This window comes from Schistocerca serialis, chromosome 6 (genome assembly GCF_023864345.2).
Source record: "Schistocerca serialis cubense isolate TAMUIC-IGC-003099 chromosome 6, iqSchSeri2.2, whole genome shotgun sequence".
In the NCBI taxonomy this organism is placed as follows: domain Eukaryota; kingdom Metazoa; phylum Arthropoda; class Insecta; order Orthoptera; family Acrididae; genus Schistocerca; species Schistocerca serialis.
In genome coordinates, this window is record NC_064643.1 from 198356164 (window position 1) to 198372522 (window position 16359).

General features: G+C 39.8%; 1 protein-coding gene across 2 annotated transcripts in view; it reads right to left on the minus strand.

Moving 5' to 3' along the window:
- Positions 1-10596, minus strand: part of LOC126483617 (N(6)-adenine-specific methyltransferase METTL4) — a 54580-nt gene extending 43984 nt beyond the window's left edge. Inside the window, exon 1 of one of the 2 annotated variants that reach the window (XR_007587746.1) lies at positions 10185-10596. Coding sequence is in view for 1 of the 2 variants with exons in the window: in XM_050106662.1 (XP_049962619.1) it covers positions 10185-10463 (279 nt within the window). In the remaining variant the exon portion in view is untranslated. The remainder of the gene's footprint in view (positions 1-10184) is intronic. The other variant, XM_050106662.1, reaches the window with a different exon arrangement.
- Positions 10597-16359: the final 5763 nt, after the last annotated feature.

Genomic DNA, 16359 nt, shown 5'->3' on the forward strand with positions numbered 1-16359 from the left:
ATCATATCACTTCTCAATATTGCCTATAAATAATTAATCGATCTTATGGGCTCTCAAAATTTTATCATTAACCTCGTAATTCAATGCTATCAAGTTCTCTTTCTCTGTTATGAGCATTATCTTTCATTTATGCACATTCAAAGAGACTTACCACTCACTGCATCAAGTGGAAATTCTGTAAAAGTTGCACTGCATTTCCCATGATGGTCCAATGACCCAACTTCACTGCAGACAACAACACTGTCAGGCAATAATCTGATGATGTTACTGACCACATCTGATAAACCATTTAAATGTGATACTGGAAAGTCCTTGGAGGAATAATTTAAGGACAAAAGGTAATTCACTGAATAACTGAGATGCTGAGTTGTCAACAGACACATCAAGAAAACTGAGACTGTTGCTCACTCATTCATTCATCATGTTCTGCATGTCCCATTGAGGAAGAGAACATTAGTGGATGTGGTACACGTCACAATATACAGTATCAAAAAAACAAAGGCAATCATAGAAAATTAACTCCCTATACCATATTGTGCCTCAGCTCCACCTCTCCCAGCAGAAGAATTCTATGACAGACTTAGCACGAGACCTCATAGCAGGCTGATGCAAGAAATCACAGTACAGCAGTCGGTAAGATGTTTTTGCGAAAGATGCTGAGACCACAGAAACCAGTCCTAAAAGGTGAAAATGCCACATCGACATCTGTTGTGACTTATGGGAGACAGGCCCTACCATTTCAGAAACAACAGTGGACTGAGTGCGTATAAATACTACTCGTCCTAGACAGGCATCATCAGTCACTGCCAGCAGCCACCTACAAGGGGAAGTCTACAACCAGAAATGGGTCAACAAGCTGCTTCTGACTGATGCTGTCTGCACCAGCTGTGGGTTTGCTGTGTGCGCTAAGTCTGAGTGCTGCTGACCTGGTACCTTCCAAACAGCAGGCTGCCTGCTGGTTGACTTCCATCCACCACTGGCCACCTACTCTGGGTGTCTATGGCTTGTGCAGGGACCACATGCTGTCTGTCACCACCTCTGTGGGAAAACTCTGTAGTCGTTCGTTGCCTCTTTAAGGACAAACCTTGCTGCCATCTGCTGTTAACTGTCCAGGGACATGTCACCACTGTGTCGGCACTGCAGTCCACAGTTTGCTTCAACACACTCTGATGTGTCCCACAATGAACTGTGTATTTGTACCAGTCAGTGCTGCTGCTTACTCCAACTGCCACATACCACCCTGCATCAGGACTTGAGTCTGTACGACATTACTGAAGCGCCCACTGCCGTGGGTGATGTTGCACTTTGGCTGTGTCAAGCGGCTGCCTGCTAATCCAACCGACCAAGCAGCCTAATCTTGGGCTCACTGCCACCACCTAGCACCGTCATCAACATATTGTGGCAAAGAAGAAACTACTATATGTAAATGCTATTTATATGATGGCATGTCGAGCATCCACCAGGTACCTACCCGCCACGCCCTTGGAACCTTGCCTAGGGTGGTGAACAGCAGGCCTTCCTGACCACTAGAAGCCCAGCTCTATCACCCACCACAGAAGTCATTCACCCCGACCTCTACAGCTTTAATAACAATAAAATACATTTTGGTTAAAAATTGAGTAAATTAAAAAAATATTGCTACTTTGAAAAACGTTGCTCTCTCTTCAGTTATATTACGAAGCTGCTTTTTATCTGCTTTTAGTAGCTCAATATTTACTTTGTTACGATGATAATTCTCAAAGAAAAATGTACCTTCATTTGAAAATACAGAGACCTATTTACAGTAGATAACTACTTGTCATGAAGCTTTACAGTGACCCCTGCTACTTGTCATGCATCTAACAGAACTTTTCAGTCCCTGAGTCTCAGTATTCTTGATAATTTGTAGAAAGAATAGCTAATGGGGTATGTTTTTCATTTCTTTTAAATGGCAGGGAGTCCCTATTTCTTCCCTTGTGTTAGGCAAGAGCTTGTTGAATATCTCCCCACCAGTCTCCATTCTAAGCCCTACACAGGGAGACAGAGTTTACATCAGAATTATTTTTGGGTGTTGATTAGTTAACTGTGTGAAACACAGTTATGCTGAAACTTATTTTTGTTCATATGTGTGGAGCAAATATATTGTAAAGTGAGTGTAAAAATGATAGTTGCTTCTGAGATCATAAAACAATGGACAGAGCTTCTTCATTAGTTTAGCTTTCTGTTGACCCCATTTCAATTTGTTATATAACTCAACGCCAATGAATTTTACAGTTTTTCATTTGTTGTATGGCCATCAATGTCTACTTATGGTGTTAATACACTATGTGATCAAAAGTATCCGGACACCCACAAAAACATACATTTTTGATATTAGGTGCATTGTGCTGCACCTAATGACACGAACTCCATATCAGCGACCTCAACAGTCATTACACATGAGAGAGCAGAATAGGGCGCTCCGCAGAAGTCATGGACTTCGAACATGGTCAGGTGATTGGGTGTCACTTGTGTCATATGTCTGTATGTGAGATTTCCACACTACTAAACATCCCTAGGTCCACTGTTTCTGATGCGACAGTGAAGTGGAAATGTGAAGGGACACATACGGCACAAGAGCGAACAGGCCGACCTCATCTGCCAACTGACAGAGATCGCCAACAGTTGAAGAGGGTCATAATGTGTAATAGGCAGACATCTATCCAGACCACCATACAGAAATTCCGTACTGCTTCAGGATCTACTACAAGTACTATGACAGTTAGGCGAGACATGAGAAAACTTGGATTTCATGGTCGAGCGGCTGCTCATAAGCCACACACCACACCGGTAAATGTCAAATGACACCGTGCTTGGTCTAAGGAATGTAAACACTGGGCGACTGAACAGTGGAAAAACATTGTGTGGAGTGACGTATCACGGTACACAATGTGGTGATCTGACGGCAGGGTGTGGGTATGGCAAATGCCTGGTGAACGTCATCTGCCAGTATGTCTAGTGCCAACAGTAAAATTCGGAGGCGATGGTGTTATGGTGTGGTCGTGTTTTTCATGGAGGGGGCTTGCACCCCTTGTTTTGCGTGGCACTATCACAACACAGGCCTGCATTGATGTTTTAAGCACCTTCTTACTTCCCACTGTTGAAGAGCAATCCAGGCATGGCGATTGCATCTTTCAAAACAATTGAGCACCTGTTCATAAAGCACGGCCTGGGGCGGAGTGGTTACACGACAATAACATCCCTGTAATAGACTGGCCTGCACAGAGTCCTGACCTGCATTCTATAGAACACGTTTGGGATGTTTTGGAATGCCGACTTCATGCCAGGCCTCACTGACCGACATCAATGCCTCTCCTCAGTGTAGCACTCCATGAAGAATGGGCTGCCATTCCCCAAGAAACCTTCCAGCACCTGATTAAACATATGCCTGTGAGAGTGGAAGCTGTCATCAAATTGAATTCCAGCATTACCGATAAAGGGTGACACAAAATTGTAAGTCATTTTCAGTCAACTGTTTGGATACTTTTGATCACATAGTGTATGTCCTTATTGCTAGTTTGGAATGGCGTCATGTGAACCTTTTGAGATTAAGACTTAAACTATTGGCTGTCAGCTATGGTTGAGTTTGGGCCCTTGATTAGCATGATTATGTTTGCAGCAGCAGAAATTAGACTTTGAACTACCCTTTAAAGTTATTGAAAAATCATTTATGGAGATAAGACACAAGAATGAGCCCAGTTCTAATCCTTTTGGAACTCCTCATATTATGTTCCCCCACTCTGAGGTTAGTTTGATGCCTGCAACGAGGTCTGTTAATGAGACCCCTCTGCCTTCTGTCAAGCAGATCTGAAACCATCCATGTAAGACCGATGCCATTAATGCCAGAACATTTTAGTTTGTAGAATACAATTTTGTGATCACAGAATAACTCAACAGGATAATCATTTGTGAGATGTTGTATTGCCTTCTCTGTGGATAATTTTTTACGAAAGCCAAACTAAGAGGCAGTTAATAAATTCTGCTCAGTTAAAGGAGTTAGTATCTGTCTTTCTGAAACACTCTTGAATAGAATGGAAGAAGTGATACAGATCTGTACTTCTAAGGCTGTTTGCTTGTCTCCAGCTTTGTAGGTCAGGGCGATACTACAACAGAACTAAATCTGGCGGGAAATACGCCCTAGTTCACTGATTGATAAGAAAGATAGCTTAGGAGAAATCTTATGATATCAGAACACGTTTTTAATATTCTGCCAGAAACATCATGGCCAGCAGAATTTAGTGATTTGATGAATTTTGTAATTCTCCTCAGGGACTGTACTTTTGAAACTAATGTCTTTTGGTGATGTAGCATCTGCGCAAGTAAATCTAATGCATACGTATTTGGATTTAATTACTGGGTGCAATGTTTGCTGCCACTTAATGAAGTAATCATTGAATTTTGTGGACAATGATTTGAAAGTGTCACCATTCTTCCCAGAGCTACTTGCTGGGGACTAATTTCATTGGTTCCCTACTTTTGTTTGTTTATGGTACAACAATGTTTCAAACAATTTTTGCCTCATGCTTTAGGCACTTTATTTTTCTGGGCACAACACATGAATTTTCATTTGTTAACATCAGACTGGAGGATTTTACAGAACTCATGGTAATGGAGTTTCAAATCTTGACTAAGCTTGTTCTCTGAATGAGGTATAGATCTCTCTTCCCAGCACAAGATTTTTTAATCCCAGGAGTTATCAACCTCTTATCCTTATCCTTGCTTCTGTTTAATTTTAACCATAGTTTTGATTGCTTGCATTTTAGGTAAACACAAGAAACAAAATATTGTAGGAATATGTTAAAGAAAAAGTTAGGCTAAATTTTTCTGCCAGCACTGTCTACTGTTTCTCCTCTGTGTTCTTCGCATATTTTTACTGTAATCATTATGACTGAGTCATTGTTCATGATCCTGTGACACGATATTTCTTTGATTTGTACCTCACTGGTCAGTATATTGTATTGTTAACATTTGACCATCATAGTTGGATGTCAGGCCTGGTGGTTTAGCTTGCCTGGAAATGAGAGGTTGCGGGATTGAACCATGGTTGGGCCACAGGAATTTTCAGTCTGCCTTTAAACTAGCCTTCATCTCTCAATGTGAGGAGTTGCAAGGAATGACACACCATTCGGATTCCACATTAAACTATAGGTCACCCTCCCTTGATTGGAAGGAAGATTAGCATTTAACATCTTGTTGATAATAAGGTCATTAGAGATGGAGCAGAAGTGTGGATTAAGGAAGGGTTGGAAATGAAATTGGCTGTGCTCTTTCAAAGGAGCCATCCCAGCATTTGTCCTAAATGATTAAGGGAAATCTAGACACCTGGATACGGATTTGAACCACCATCATGCCAAATGTAAGTCCAGTGTGCTAAACATTGCACAACCTTGCTTGGTCTGTCAATTGGGTAACTAGGGTAGGTTAGGGTCATGCAAGTCACCAAAATGGTGTCCAATCGAAAGAACAGCACCAGGCCCTTGAGCGACACACAATTATTATTATTTTTATTGTGGTTGGATAAACCCTTGAATATTGGTTTTACAAATAAGTTATAGCAGGTTGTTGAGTCTAAAAACAACTTACCAATATCTATTGCATTGAGTCTATCAATTCTTGAAGGGAATTCTGCTGTGGAAATAACCCAAAGTTGGGCATCAGCAACTTTAGGTGCTCTCAGTCAGCCTTTTTGACAGAAAATCATCATTAAAGTCTCTGCAAACAATGATTCTCGAGTTAGGTTTGCCAAACCGCATTAAATTTTCAGAATGAGATTTTCACTCTGCAGCGGAGTGTGCGCTGATATGAAACTTCCTGGCAGATTAAAACTGTGTGCCCGACCGAGACTCGAACTCGGGACCTTTGCCTTTCGCGGGCAAGTGCTCTACCATCTGAGCTACCGAAGCACGACTCACGCCCGGTACTCACAGCTTTACTTCTGCCAGTACCTCGTCTCCTACCTTCCAAACTTTACAGAAGCTCTCCTGCGAAACTTGCAGAACTAGCACTCCTGAAAGAAAGGATATTGCGGAGACATGGCTTAGCCACAGCCTGGGGGACGTTTCCAGAATGAGATTTTCACTCTGCAGCTTCGGTAGCTCAGATGGTAGAGCACTTGCCCGCGAAAGGCAAAGGTCCCGAGTTCGAGTCTCGGTCGGGCACACAGTTTTAATCTGCCAGGAAGTTTCATATCAGCGCACACTCCGCTGCAGAGTGAAAATCTCATTCTGGAAACGTCCCCCAGGCTGTGGCTAAGCCATGTCTCCGCAATATCCTTCCTTTCAGGAGTGCTAGTTCTGCAAGTTTCGCAGGAGAGCTTCTGTAAAGTTTGGAAGGTAGGAGACGAGGTACTGGCAGAAGTAAAGCTGTGAGTACCGGGCGTGAGTCGTGCTTCGGTAGCTCAGATGGTAGAGCACTTGCCCGCGAAAGGCAAAGGTCCCGAGTTCGAGTCTCGGTCGGGCACACAGTTTTAATCTGCCAGGAAGTTTCATATCAGCGCACACTCCGCTGCAGAGTGAAAATCTCATTCTGGAAACGTCCCCCAGGCTGTGGCTAAGCCATGTCTCCGCAATATCCTTTCTTTCAGGAGTGCTAGTTCTGCAAGTTTCGCAGGAGAGCTTCTGTAAAGTTTGGAAGGTAGGAGACGAGGTACTGGCAGAAGTAAAGCTGTGAGTACCGGGCATGAGTCGTGTTTCGGTAGCTCAGATGGTAGAGCACTTGCCCGCGAAAGGCAAAGGTCCCGAGTTCGAGTCTCGGTCGGGCACACAGTTTTAATCTGCCAGGAAGTTTCGCATTAAATTTTTTTTTAGATTGAGGGTACATTGATTATCAGTCAACAATGAGATCCAGTGTTTAATGTCTTTCAGAAATCTGCGTCAACTATCTGCAAGACATGGTATGTATTTAAAGTGAACTGTGATTTTCCTCAACTCAGGCTAATTATTTCACATAAGTTTATTTTCTTGAGGCTTACAATATACTCTAGGTTCCTACCACAGATAGATATTAACGATCTTGGTTTGTAATTCTGTGCATCTGTTCGTTCACCATTTTTGTAAACCATAATTAATTGCACCATTTTCCCATTCATTCTGTCACACTGACAGATTCCATTAGGGCCTAGACCCTTGTTCTCTTTGAGTTCACCTTAATGGTCTTTACAGTACAGTGGATGCTTTTCTCCATGTTCTCATTTGTTGTTGTTTAAGTGATCAACCGTTGGTATGGTAGAATCTTCAGATGTGAATATATATTTAAGTGTGGAATGTAATAGTTTGGTTTCCTGTCAGTTCACTGCATTTTCTTCACAGCATTGATACACAAAAGATTTACTGAATAGTCTGATCCATTCAATGACTTTGCATCAGATCAGAACTTTTTAGAATTTTCTAGTAGCTCTTTTTGTCAGCATATGACAATTGAAATTGCCGCTAGCTACTTGCCTAGCCTTTATTGCGGGTGCAATAATTGCCATTCAGTTTTCTCAACAAGGTTTGTTACAGTGTCTTTCACAGCAAGGTTGTAGCAATCTATCTATGCAACAAATAGGCCTATTCTTCTTTCTGGAATAGGCGTATAGACCTACACCAAAGATAACTAAAATTTTAATGAGACCAAGAGAAACATGTGCTAACAAAAATTAAACTTTTACAATGCCAGTTTTTTCCCCCCTTGAAACAGCATGACAAGTGGTGAGTATGTAAAAGGAAGGTCGGGGGTATATGGTTACATGAAAGGCAAGCGAAAGACAGATCACAATGAGAAGGAAACGAAAATTAAACTCCAGACATTTCCTCCTGGCTTTGTTGCTTGGTGGGGCATATTTGAAACAAAATACACATTGCTTCCATTTCCATTATTATTATCAACAGAAGCGTCTGATTGCACCTGTCTGCTTTGACCTGTGATGTATTGGTCGTGTTGTGTGTGACGTCATTATGACGTGGTATTTTTTGAGTTGGTTGTGTTTGTAGATGTCATGTTGTATTTCATAGTGCCTTCTGGTGGTGGATGCGGACGTGCTGATTTTAACGTGTGGTATTGGGTTCTTTGGAGTTCTGGTTGTCATCTTGGTAATGTGTAGTTGGTGTGTGTGTGTGTGTGTGTGTGTGTGTGTGTGTGTGTGTGTGTGTGTGGGGGGGGGGGGGGTGTCATGTACACGTGTGCGTGCGCGTGGTGGCCAATCTATGTGCTGCTACTGCTGGAAGCTTTTGTTGAAAATTAATTTTTGTTTTGGATATATTCTATAGTAATTGTGATGTTTCGTCTGCTGTATATTTATGGTAGGTAATGCAATTCTTTTTTTATATTATTTGCCTTAGGATAGTGCAGTGTTTTTTTATTGTTGTACATTTAGCTTGTCCCCACTCTAAAGCACGAATTTTCTGCCATTGTCCCATTAGATTCATTTTATTTTTGGTGTGAGACGTTATTGTGTCATTATTATTTTTGTTTATATTTCTTGGCTTGTTTACATACTATATTCTGTACACTGGAACTAACCATTTCCGCCATATCGAGGACAACATGTGTCAAGGCAGATGGTTGGAATCTGACACTTCTGTAATGCCATGATACAGATCTAGGACTGTAGAATTTTACAAACACAATACTTGGTTCATCTGTAAGTTTTTCTGTCAGGCTTACAATACTTACATTCTACTACTGTCTCTGTAATACGTTACTTAGTAAACAGGTTAATGGTCAATACTGCAATGTATGTTTTGAAGAGTGATATCACTTAATTGCAACAAAATACAGTCCGCACAATTTGACACACTCTCTTACAGAACTAAAGTTTTATTGTCACAAAATGATATATTAAACAGGAATGGAGGACCTTTTTAAGTTTTTGAACCGTAGGTGAAACAAAACTTTTTTTGGAAGTAACATGTTTACAATCTAGTGCAGAAACTGCGTGTTGCTGCTTCACACGCTTAATATCCCTTACAAAAACATAAAAGATTGTTTACTTGTTTTATTTTCACTTAACTGTCTTCTGCAACATTACATCTTAGGACAACAGTGCATTCTCCCCCTTCTGATGCCTTTTATCTTGCCAGTGCTAGGTCAGGACTAGTACGGTACAGCTCCAATTTCATGGAGAACGGCACCTTGTCCGTATACAGGCTATTACTACATTAGGGTCATCATACACAAAGGCATTTTAAAGCTATTGATAGCCATCTCCCTCCCACGGAAGAAATCTATGTACCCCTTTTGTCTAGTATAACTGTATGGTCAAAATGTAGAATTGTTTTTCAAACTGTTTGTCCATTGCATAACTGAGTTGTAACTTGGGAACCACCTTGGCATTTATCTAAATGGAGATGGAAAACCACCTAAAAACCAAGTCCTGGTTGGCTGGAATACTGGCCACATCTTTAAGCCACAAGGCACATTAAATCCGTGGTTAGCGTGTCTTCCCATGTCCTGGAAGTGGGCACACTTATATGTTTGGTTATACGAGTGTATAATGGTACAATAAAATAAAAATAATAAAAAATAATTCTTAGGGCAGAAGTAGCCAATGAGAATTCATTTATTCCTTCACACTCTGTGTTTTGCAAATCCCATTGTCAAGGACAGCCTGCAATAGCGGAAAATGAGTGAAGTATTCAGCAGAAGACATGGTGTCCATCAACTTCCAGCACAGCACTGTACATGTATCTCAGAATTTTAACTGTGATATCCCTCTATCATGGGATTCGTAGTCCATAATTCCAACACCCTCACATGTACTCTCTAACTATTGTACAGACACTGATTTCACCTCAGCACAACTGAAAAATTTGAGTATTAGACAGAGACTTACAAAGCTAAGTTGATAAGGTGTCTTGTGCAAAGCTGAGTGTTTGGCTTTATGTAGCAGCCTATTACTTTTACGTAGGACTACATAATACCACAAATTTTGCCTCCACGTGGTGCAAAAACTGTTTTTTTGTTTGTGATGTGAAATAGTGGCATCTAAAACATTGTTAAAAACAAGTCTGAAAAATGTAGTGTAACTACAGTACAATTTTTAATAATATAATAGCCATAAGGAAAGTCAAAATAATGATATGGGTTATTGATGTCGAATTATCTGCGTAGTAACTGAAAAAAATCTGCATACAAATATTATTTATATTAGCTTCCTCAGTCACTTAAAATTTCACAAAGAAACTCACTACTTGCTCTGCACTGTTATTCGTACTTTCGGCGCCGTTTCTGTTAGTTCTTCTTTTCTTCTTGGGTGAAAACCACAAATTACCGGAATTATCTGAGCCCAACGAATTATCTGAGTCGATAGGTGCTTTATTTATAAATGGAGTTTCAATCTTAAACAGTGCTGGGTCGAACTCTAACCTACACGTAACGTTATTGTCATAGACTTCACCATAAATACTTTTCACGAACATGTCGTGAGATAAAACCCAACCGATGTTGTCTTGAAACACAACACTCATTTTAACCTATTTTTATAAATATGTGTGACAACAACCATTCCAATTACGACATGAAAATAAACACACTAAAAATAATTGTTTACTATTCATAACATTCAAAACTACCGGCATACGCCATCACAGATAGGCCAAAGTGCATACGCCAAAGTGTACACGTCAAAGTCACGAGCCCCTGTCTGCGCAAAATTCTGTACATGTAAATGTGGTGTATTCACACGGCACCATTCAGTTGCTCGCCCGCCATCCGCCGGTCTAGAAAAGAAATTCACCGTCAAATTTCTCGCAACATCAACGTTTATTTCATTTATCCAGAAATTCGTAATAGAGAAAATTCTATTATGGCCTGTGTTTGTAATTTGTGTCGAAAAAAAAAAAAATGCAAACGGAGAGACCTATCAAAGTGGTCAAGACAGTGGATGCTTAAGCAGTTTTCGCACATAAATTTACTTCGCGAGATGCAGGGTGAACCCGTCGACTGGCGTAATTATTTGCGATTGGGTTTGGAAACAATTATATTCTGACACTCATAAACCCTCGTGTGTTTCGGAAAAAAATACTAGTACGAGGAGAACAATATGTCTACACTAGCGGCTGCCTTTAAGATTCCTGGCCACAAAAAGACGCTACAAGGATACAGAATTTCGCACTGCAATTGCGAAACAAGCGTAGCGTGACATAATATCGTACACATGCAAAACTATTTACGCTGTCCTGATGGAGAACTTCAACACATTCTGAGAAATTATATGGGCTAAGCTACAGATCAATCTATCACCACATCCAGTTTTTTCTGCTTTCATATTAGTTTGTTTCTCCAATTAACAAGAAAACTGTGAATAAATGCACGAAAAGGTGACTTGAAAGCAGCCATTACCCTAGGTCACTGACCAAAGCCGACGAAACAAATCGAACATTCCTCTGGACACAGTTTGTTTCTGAGTCGTGATTTTTAATTCCCTAAGTCTACCATCAACATGTTACAAATTTATACACCAGAAAATAAAACTCCATTCTGATTCATAATCTATCTGAAAAGCTTTACTTCTAGTGTTGTGATACTTAATTCTACGGTTCACCTCGAATTAACTCTTGTTATGCACCACATGTTACGTGTATTAGGATTTCGTCACTTTGCTTAAATGCGTGCGGTAAACTGTTGGCAAAGAATTTATTTCTTTTCTTACCATACCCCCCACATTTTATCTATTGAAGAATTGTAAACAGCTGCCTTCTTATCTTAATCGCTGTATTACGTGCTCTCAATTTTTCACAAACACATGTGATCCCTGTACATTTCAATTCAGCAATGCACTCTGTAGAGCATTGAGCGTGTATCTGTAGTTTTAAAATTGACTATGCATACACAGATGAGAAACACTAGACTGAACAAACAACTGACATCACAAAATACATTTAATGGCGATACTCTGTCTAAACGCTACAATTTGTCTACGCAGATATGATTGATGTCAACAGACTTGAGCAATTCCCAGTTCTGTGCACTTCTCATATTTGCAAATATCTCCTGCTCACACCAAAACGGTCTGTCTGCGCAGATTAGGTACGCATAGAAATTTGTGCAGACAGTTGAACGTTGTATCCATGCCTTGAGTTTCCATTCAAAGTCAGTTCATATTTGGCATCACGTCACATCGAAACGTTACACAATGAATTTAAAATGGCGCCATTTACACGGGTTGTCAACGGAAGGTCACGTTACTTCATGTCACTTCATCCTCACGTTTGGTCAAGAAGGTTTTTACGGTGTTTTTGTCTGCTAAGATCGGAAGTCAACTTATTTTCTTCGCACTCACTCATGTTATAGTCTTGGATTGTGGGCTTTTATGTCTTCTTAATCCTTTTTTTTTTTTTTTTTTTTTTTTTTTTTTTAGTGTTTTGCTATGTTGGAGGGAAGCGTGGAGGGTAAAATCGTAGAGAGAGACCAAGAGATGAATACACTAAGCAGATTCAGAAGGATGTGGGTTGTAGTAGTTATTCGGAGATGAAGATAGAGTAGCATGGAGATCTGCATCAAACCAGTCTCTGGACTGAAAAACACAGCAGCTGCATGTTTTCGTGGTAAATTGCAGGTTGATATTTTTTCCATGTAGTTTTCTTTCATTAGCAAGGTCAAATATCTCGAAGTGAAAAATTATTTGCATTTTATAATACCAGAACCGAGCTGACACCTGCATTATATAGGGTGACTTTTTCCACCATGTATAAACTCTAAGGATTGATTGATGAGAGGACATGCAACAAAAAAGGTCTAATGATCTTAAGTCTGGAAATGCATGGTTCCCAGGCTAGAAACCATTTATTCAATCATACATTGTTAAAGAGGCTGTGGTCTGATATGCACTCTACCATGCAGCCACAGTTACAGACTGTGTTGAATATTATTTCCATGTGCCTCAGTGCACATGTGTATGCACCGTAGCATGTTCTATCTCACACTTTCACATCGGCCAGGCTGCATCTGAACAGTGTCGAAGGCAGCAGTGTCTCCGCATTTGGAATGGGTTGTGTATGCATGGTACTTTTGAGATGCCCCATAACCAGAAATTACAGGGGTTGAAATCCAACAAAAGAGTAGGCCATGCAGCTGCCCCCTCATCCGATCCATCCACCAGAGAAGACGCGACAGAGATGAGTCCAGACGTTAATGGCGAAGTGGGCTGGAGCACCATCAGGACAGCCAAATAACCCTTTGAATCATCAGTGTGACTTCTTCCAGCAGGGGAGATAAAGGCACTTGTAAGAAACACCCATAGTTCCAGCCAGTTAGGCGACGTGGAAGGAAGACTGCTCTCAAAATATGATCGCCAATTATCCCGGCCCACTCATTCTGGCAGCATCGATGCTGATGATTCACTGTCACCGTATCGTGGGGGTTCTGCATACTATCCCACAGATGACTGTTATGAAAGTTGAAGATACCACTCTGCATAAAGGCGGCATCATCTGTGAATAGAATGGGTGACACAAACTCCAAAATTGTTGTTACCTGTTAAAGAAACCAATGACAAAACTGCTCCCATGGGAAAAGTCTATCGCTAGTAACCCTGCATATGCTGTACATGATACTGGTAGTAGCAATTGTCACGGAGAATGTTCCACACTGTCGTCTGGCTTACCCTGTACTGGTGGGCCAACTGTCTGGTACTGACATGGCGGTCATCTTCCACAGTGTTTATCACATTTTTGTCCAAGCCTGGTGTCTGAATATTTTGGGTACGTTCTTAATGATGTCCTACTTTCCTGTCTCAGACAAGCTGTAAAACACTGCTGCAAACATTGAATGCTGTGGTTATTATGGACAGGGATAGATCTCCTGATACAACCTTGGTGCCCATGGTCCATTGCCATTTACCTTTACATAAGGAAACACCATGTGGTCAAGCTCTCGATTCAAAGGAACCATTGCGTACAATATTGCATCACATCCACTACAAGGTGAGTCAGCAAGAGAAGTGAATCTGACATAACACTACCAAGTACTATGGCAGGGGAGGGGAGTATGGCAAGACGTATGATGAACAGTATCACCCTGTAGCACGTAACCATGAGTACTGTAATTGTGGCTGCATGGTGAAGTGCATATCAGACTACGGTCTCTGTAAAAAAGTATGATTCAATAAATGGTCTTTAGCAAGGAAACAATGCATTTCCAGACATAAGTTTATTGGCCGTTTTTTGTTCTGTATCCTCTCATCGATCAATCCCTAGAGATTGTACACAGTGGAAAAAACCACCCTGTATGTAAATAAGAATATAAAATGTTGAAGTAATTTTCATGAAATAAATATTTCAAGTGAAAATGCTTTCTCTAATGAAGGAGAAAAATACAGTTGCTTATGACTTTATTGGTTATGTAAATAAATGGATAAGGTAAACAAGCTCTACTTATATTTTTATAAATATGGTTTGATGTGTTTGCATGTATATATTTCAGCTGGTAAATAAATGTTGTTGTTTTGAAATGTTGTTTCACTTCTCAGCACTTTACTGCACTATACTGATCAAGAAATGTGTTGCAAAGTTTGCTTTGACTTTTAATAAACGTCCTCGTTGTTAATTCCTCAATTCTGAAACAATAGGGACATGATTATGTGGACATCAGTTAAACGGATTGTCCGTGAGAAGAAACATCTTTGTTGCCAGTCCATGCATGCACTGACATGTCGCACTGGAACTAGATGCCTGCACACTGCACTGTCCCTCCCCAGTGTGTTTCATTATTATTTGATTAGATTAGATTTGATTAGATTAATACTAGTTCCATGGATCATGAATACGATATTTCGTAATGATGTGGAACGAGTCGAATTTTCCAATACATGACATAATTAGGTTAATTTAACAACATACTTAAGTTAATATAGCAACTTTATTTTTTTGTGTTTTTTTGTTTTTCTTTATTTTTTTTATTTTTTTATTTTTTTTAAATATTTTTGTTTTTTTTCTTAATTTATATCTAAAAATTCCTCTATGGAGTAGAAGGAGTTGTCATTCAGAAATTCTTTTAATTTCTTCTTAAATACTTGTTGGTTATCTGTCAGACTTTTGATACTATTTGGTAAGTGACCAAAGACTTTAGTGCCAGTATAATTCACCCCTTTCTGTGCCAAAGTTACATTTAATCTTGAATAGTGAAGATCGTCCTTTCTCCTAGTATTGTAGTTATGCACACTGCTATTACTTTTGAATTGGGTTTGGTTGTTAATAACAAATTTCATAAGAGAGTATATATACTGAGAAGCTACTGTGAATATCCATAGATCCTTAAATAAATGTCTGCAGGATGATCTTGGGTGGACTCCAGCTATTATTCTGATTACACGCTTTTGTGCAATAAATACTTTATTCCTCAGTGATGAATTACCCCAAAATATGATGCCATATGAAAGCAATGAGTGAAAATAGGCGTAGTAAGCTAATTTACTAAGATGTTTATCTCCAAAATTTGCAATGACCCTTATTGCATAAGTCGCTGAACTCAAACGTTTCAGCAGATCATCAATGTGTTTCTTCCAATTTAATCTCTCATCAATGGACATACCTAAAAATTTGGAATATTCTACCTTAGCTATATGCTTCTGATTAAGGTCTATATTTATTAATGGCGTCATACCATTCACTGTACGGAACTGTATGTACTGTGTCTTATCAAAATTCAGTGAGAGTCCGTTTACAAGGAACCACTTAGTAATTTTCTGAAAGACAGTATTGACAATTTCATCAGTTAATTCTTGTTTCTCAGGTGTGATTACTATACTTGTATCATCAGCGATGAGAACTAACTTTGCCTCTTCATGAATATAGAATGGCAAGTCATTAATATATAATAAGAACAACAAAGGACCCAAGACTGACCCTTGTGGAACCCCATTCTTGATAGTTCCCCAGTTTGAGGAATGTGCTGATCTTTGCATGTTACGAGAACTACTTATTTCAACTTTCTGCACTCTTCCAGTTAGGTACGAACTAAACCATTTGTGCACTGTCCCACTCATGCCACAATACTTGAGCTTGTCTAGCAGAATTTCATGATTTACACAATCAAAAGCCTTTGAGAGATCACAAAAAATCCCAATGGGAGGTGTTCGGTTATTCAGATCATTCAAAATTTGGCTGGTGAAAGCATATATGGCATTTTCTGTTGAAAAACCTTTCTGGAAACCAAACTGACATTTTGTTAGTACTTCATTTTTACAGATATGTGAAGCTACTCTTGAATACATTACTTTCTCAAAAATTTTGGATAAAGCTGTTAGAAGGGAGATTGGACAGTAATTGTTGACATCAGATCTATCCCCCTTTTTATGCAAAGGTATAACAATAGCATATTTCAGTCTATCAGTGAAAATGCCCTGTTCCAGAGAGCTATTACACA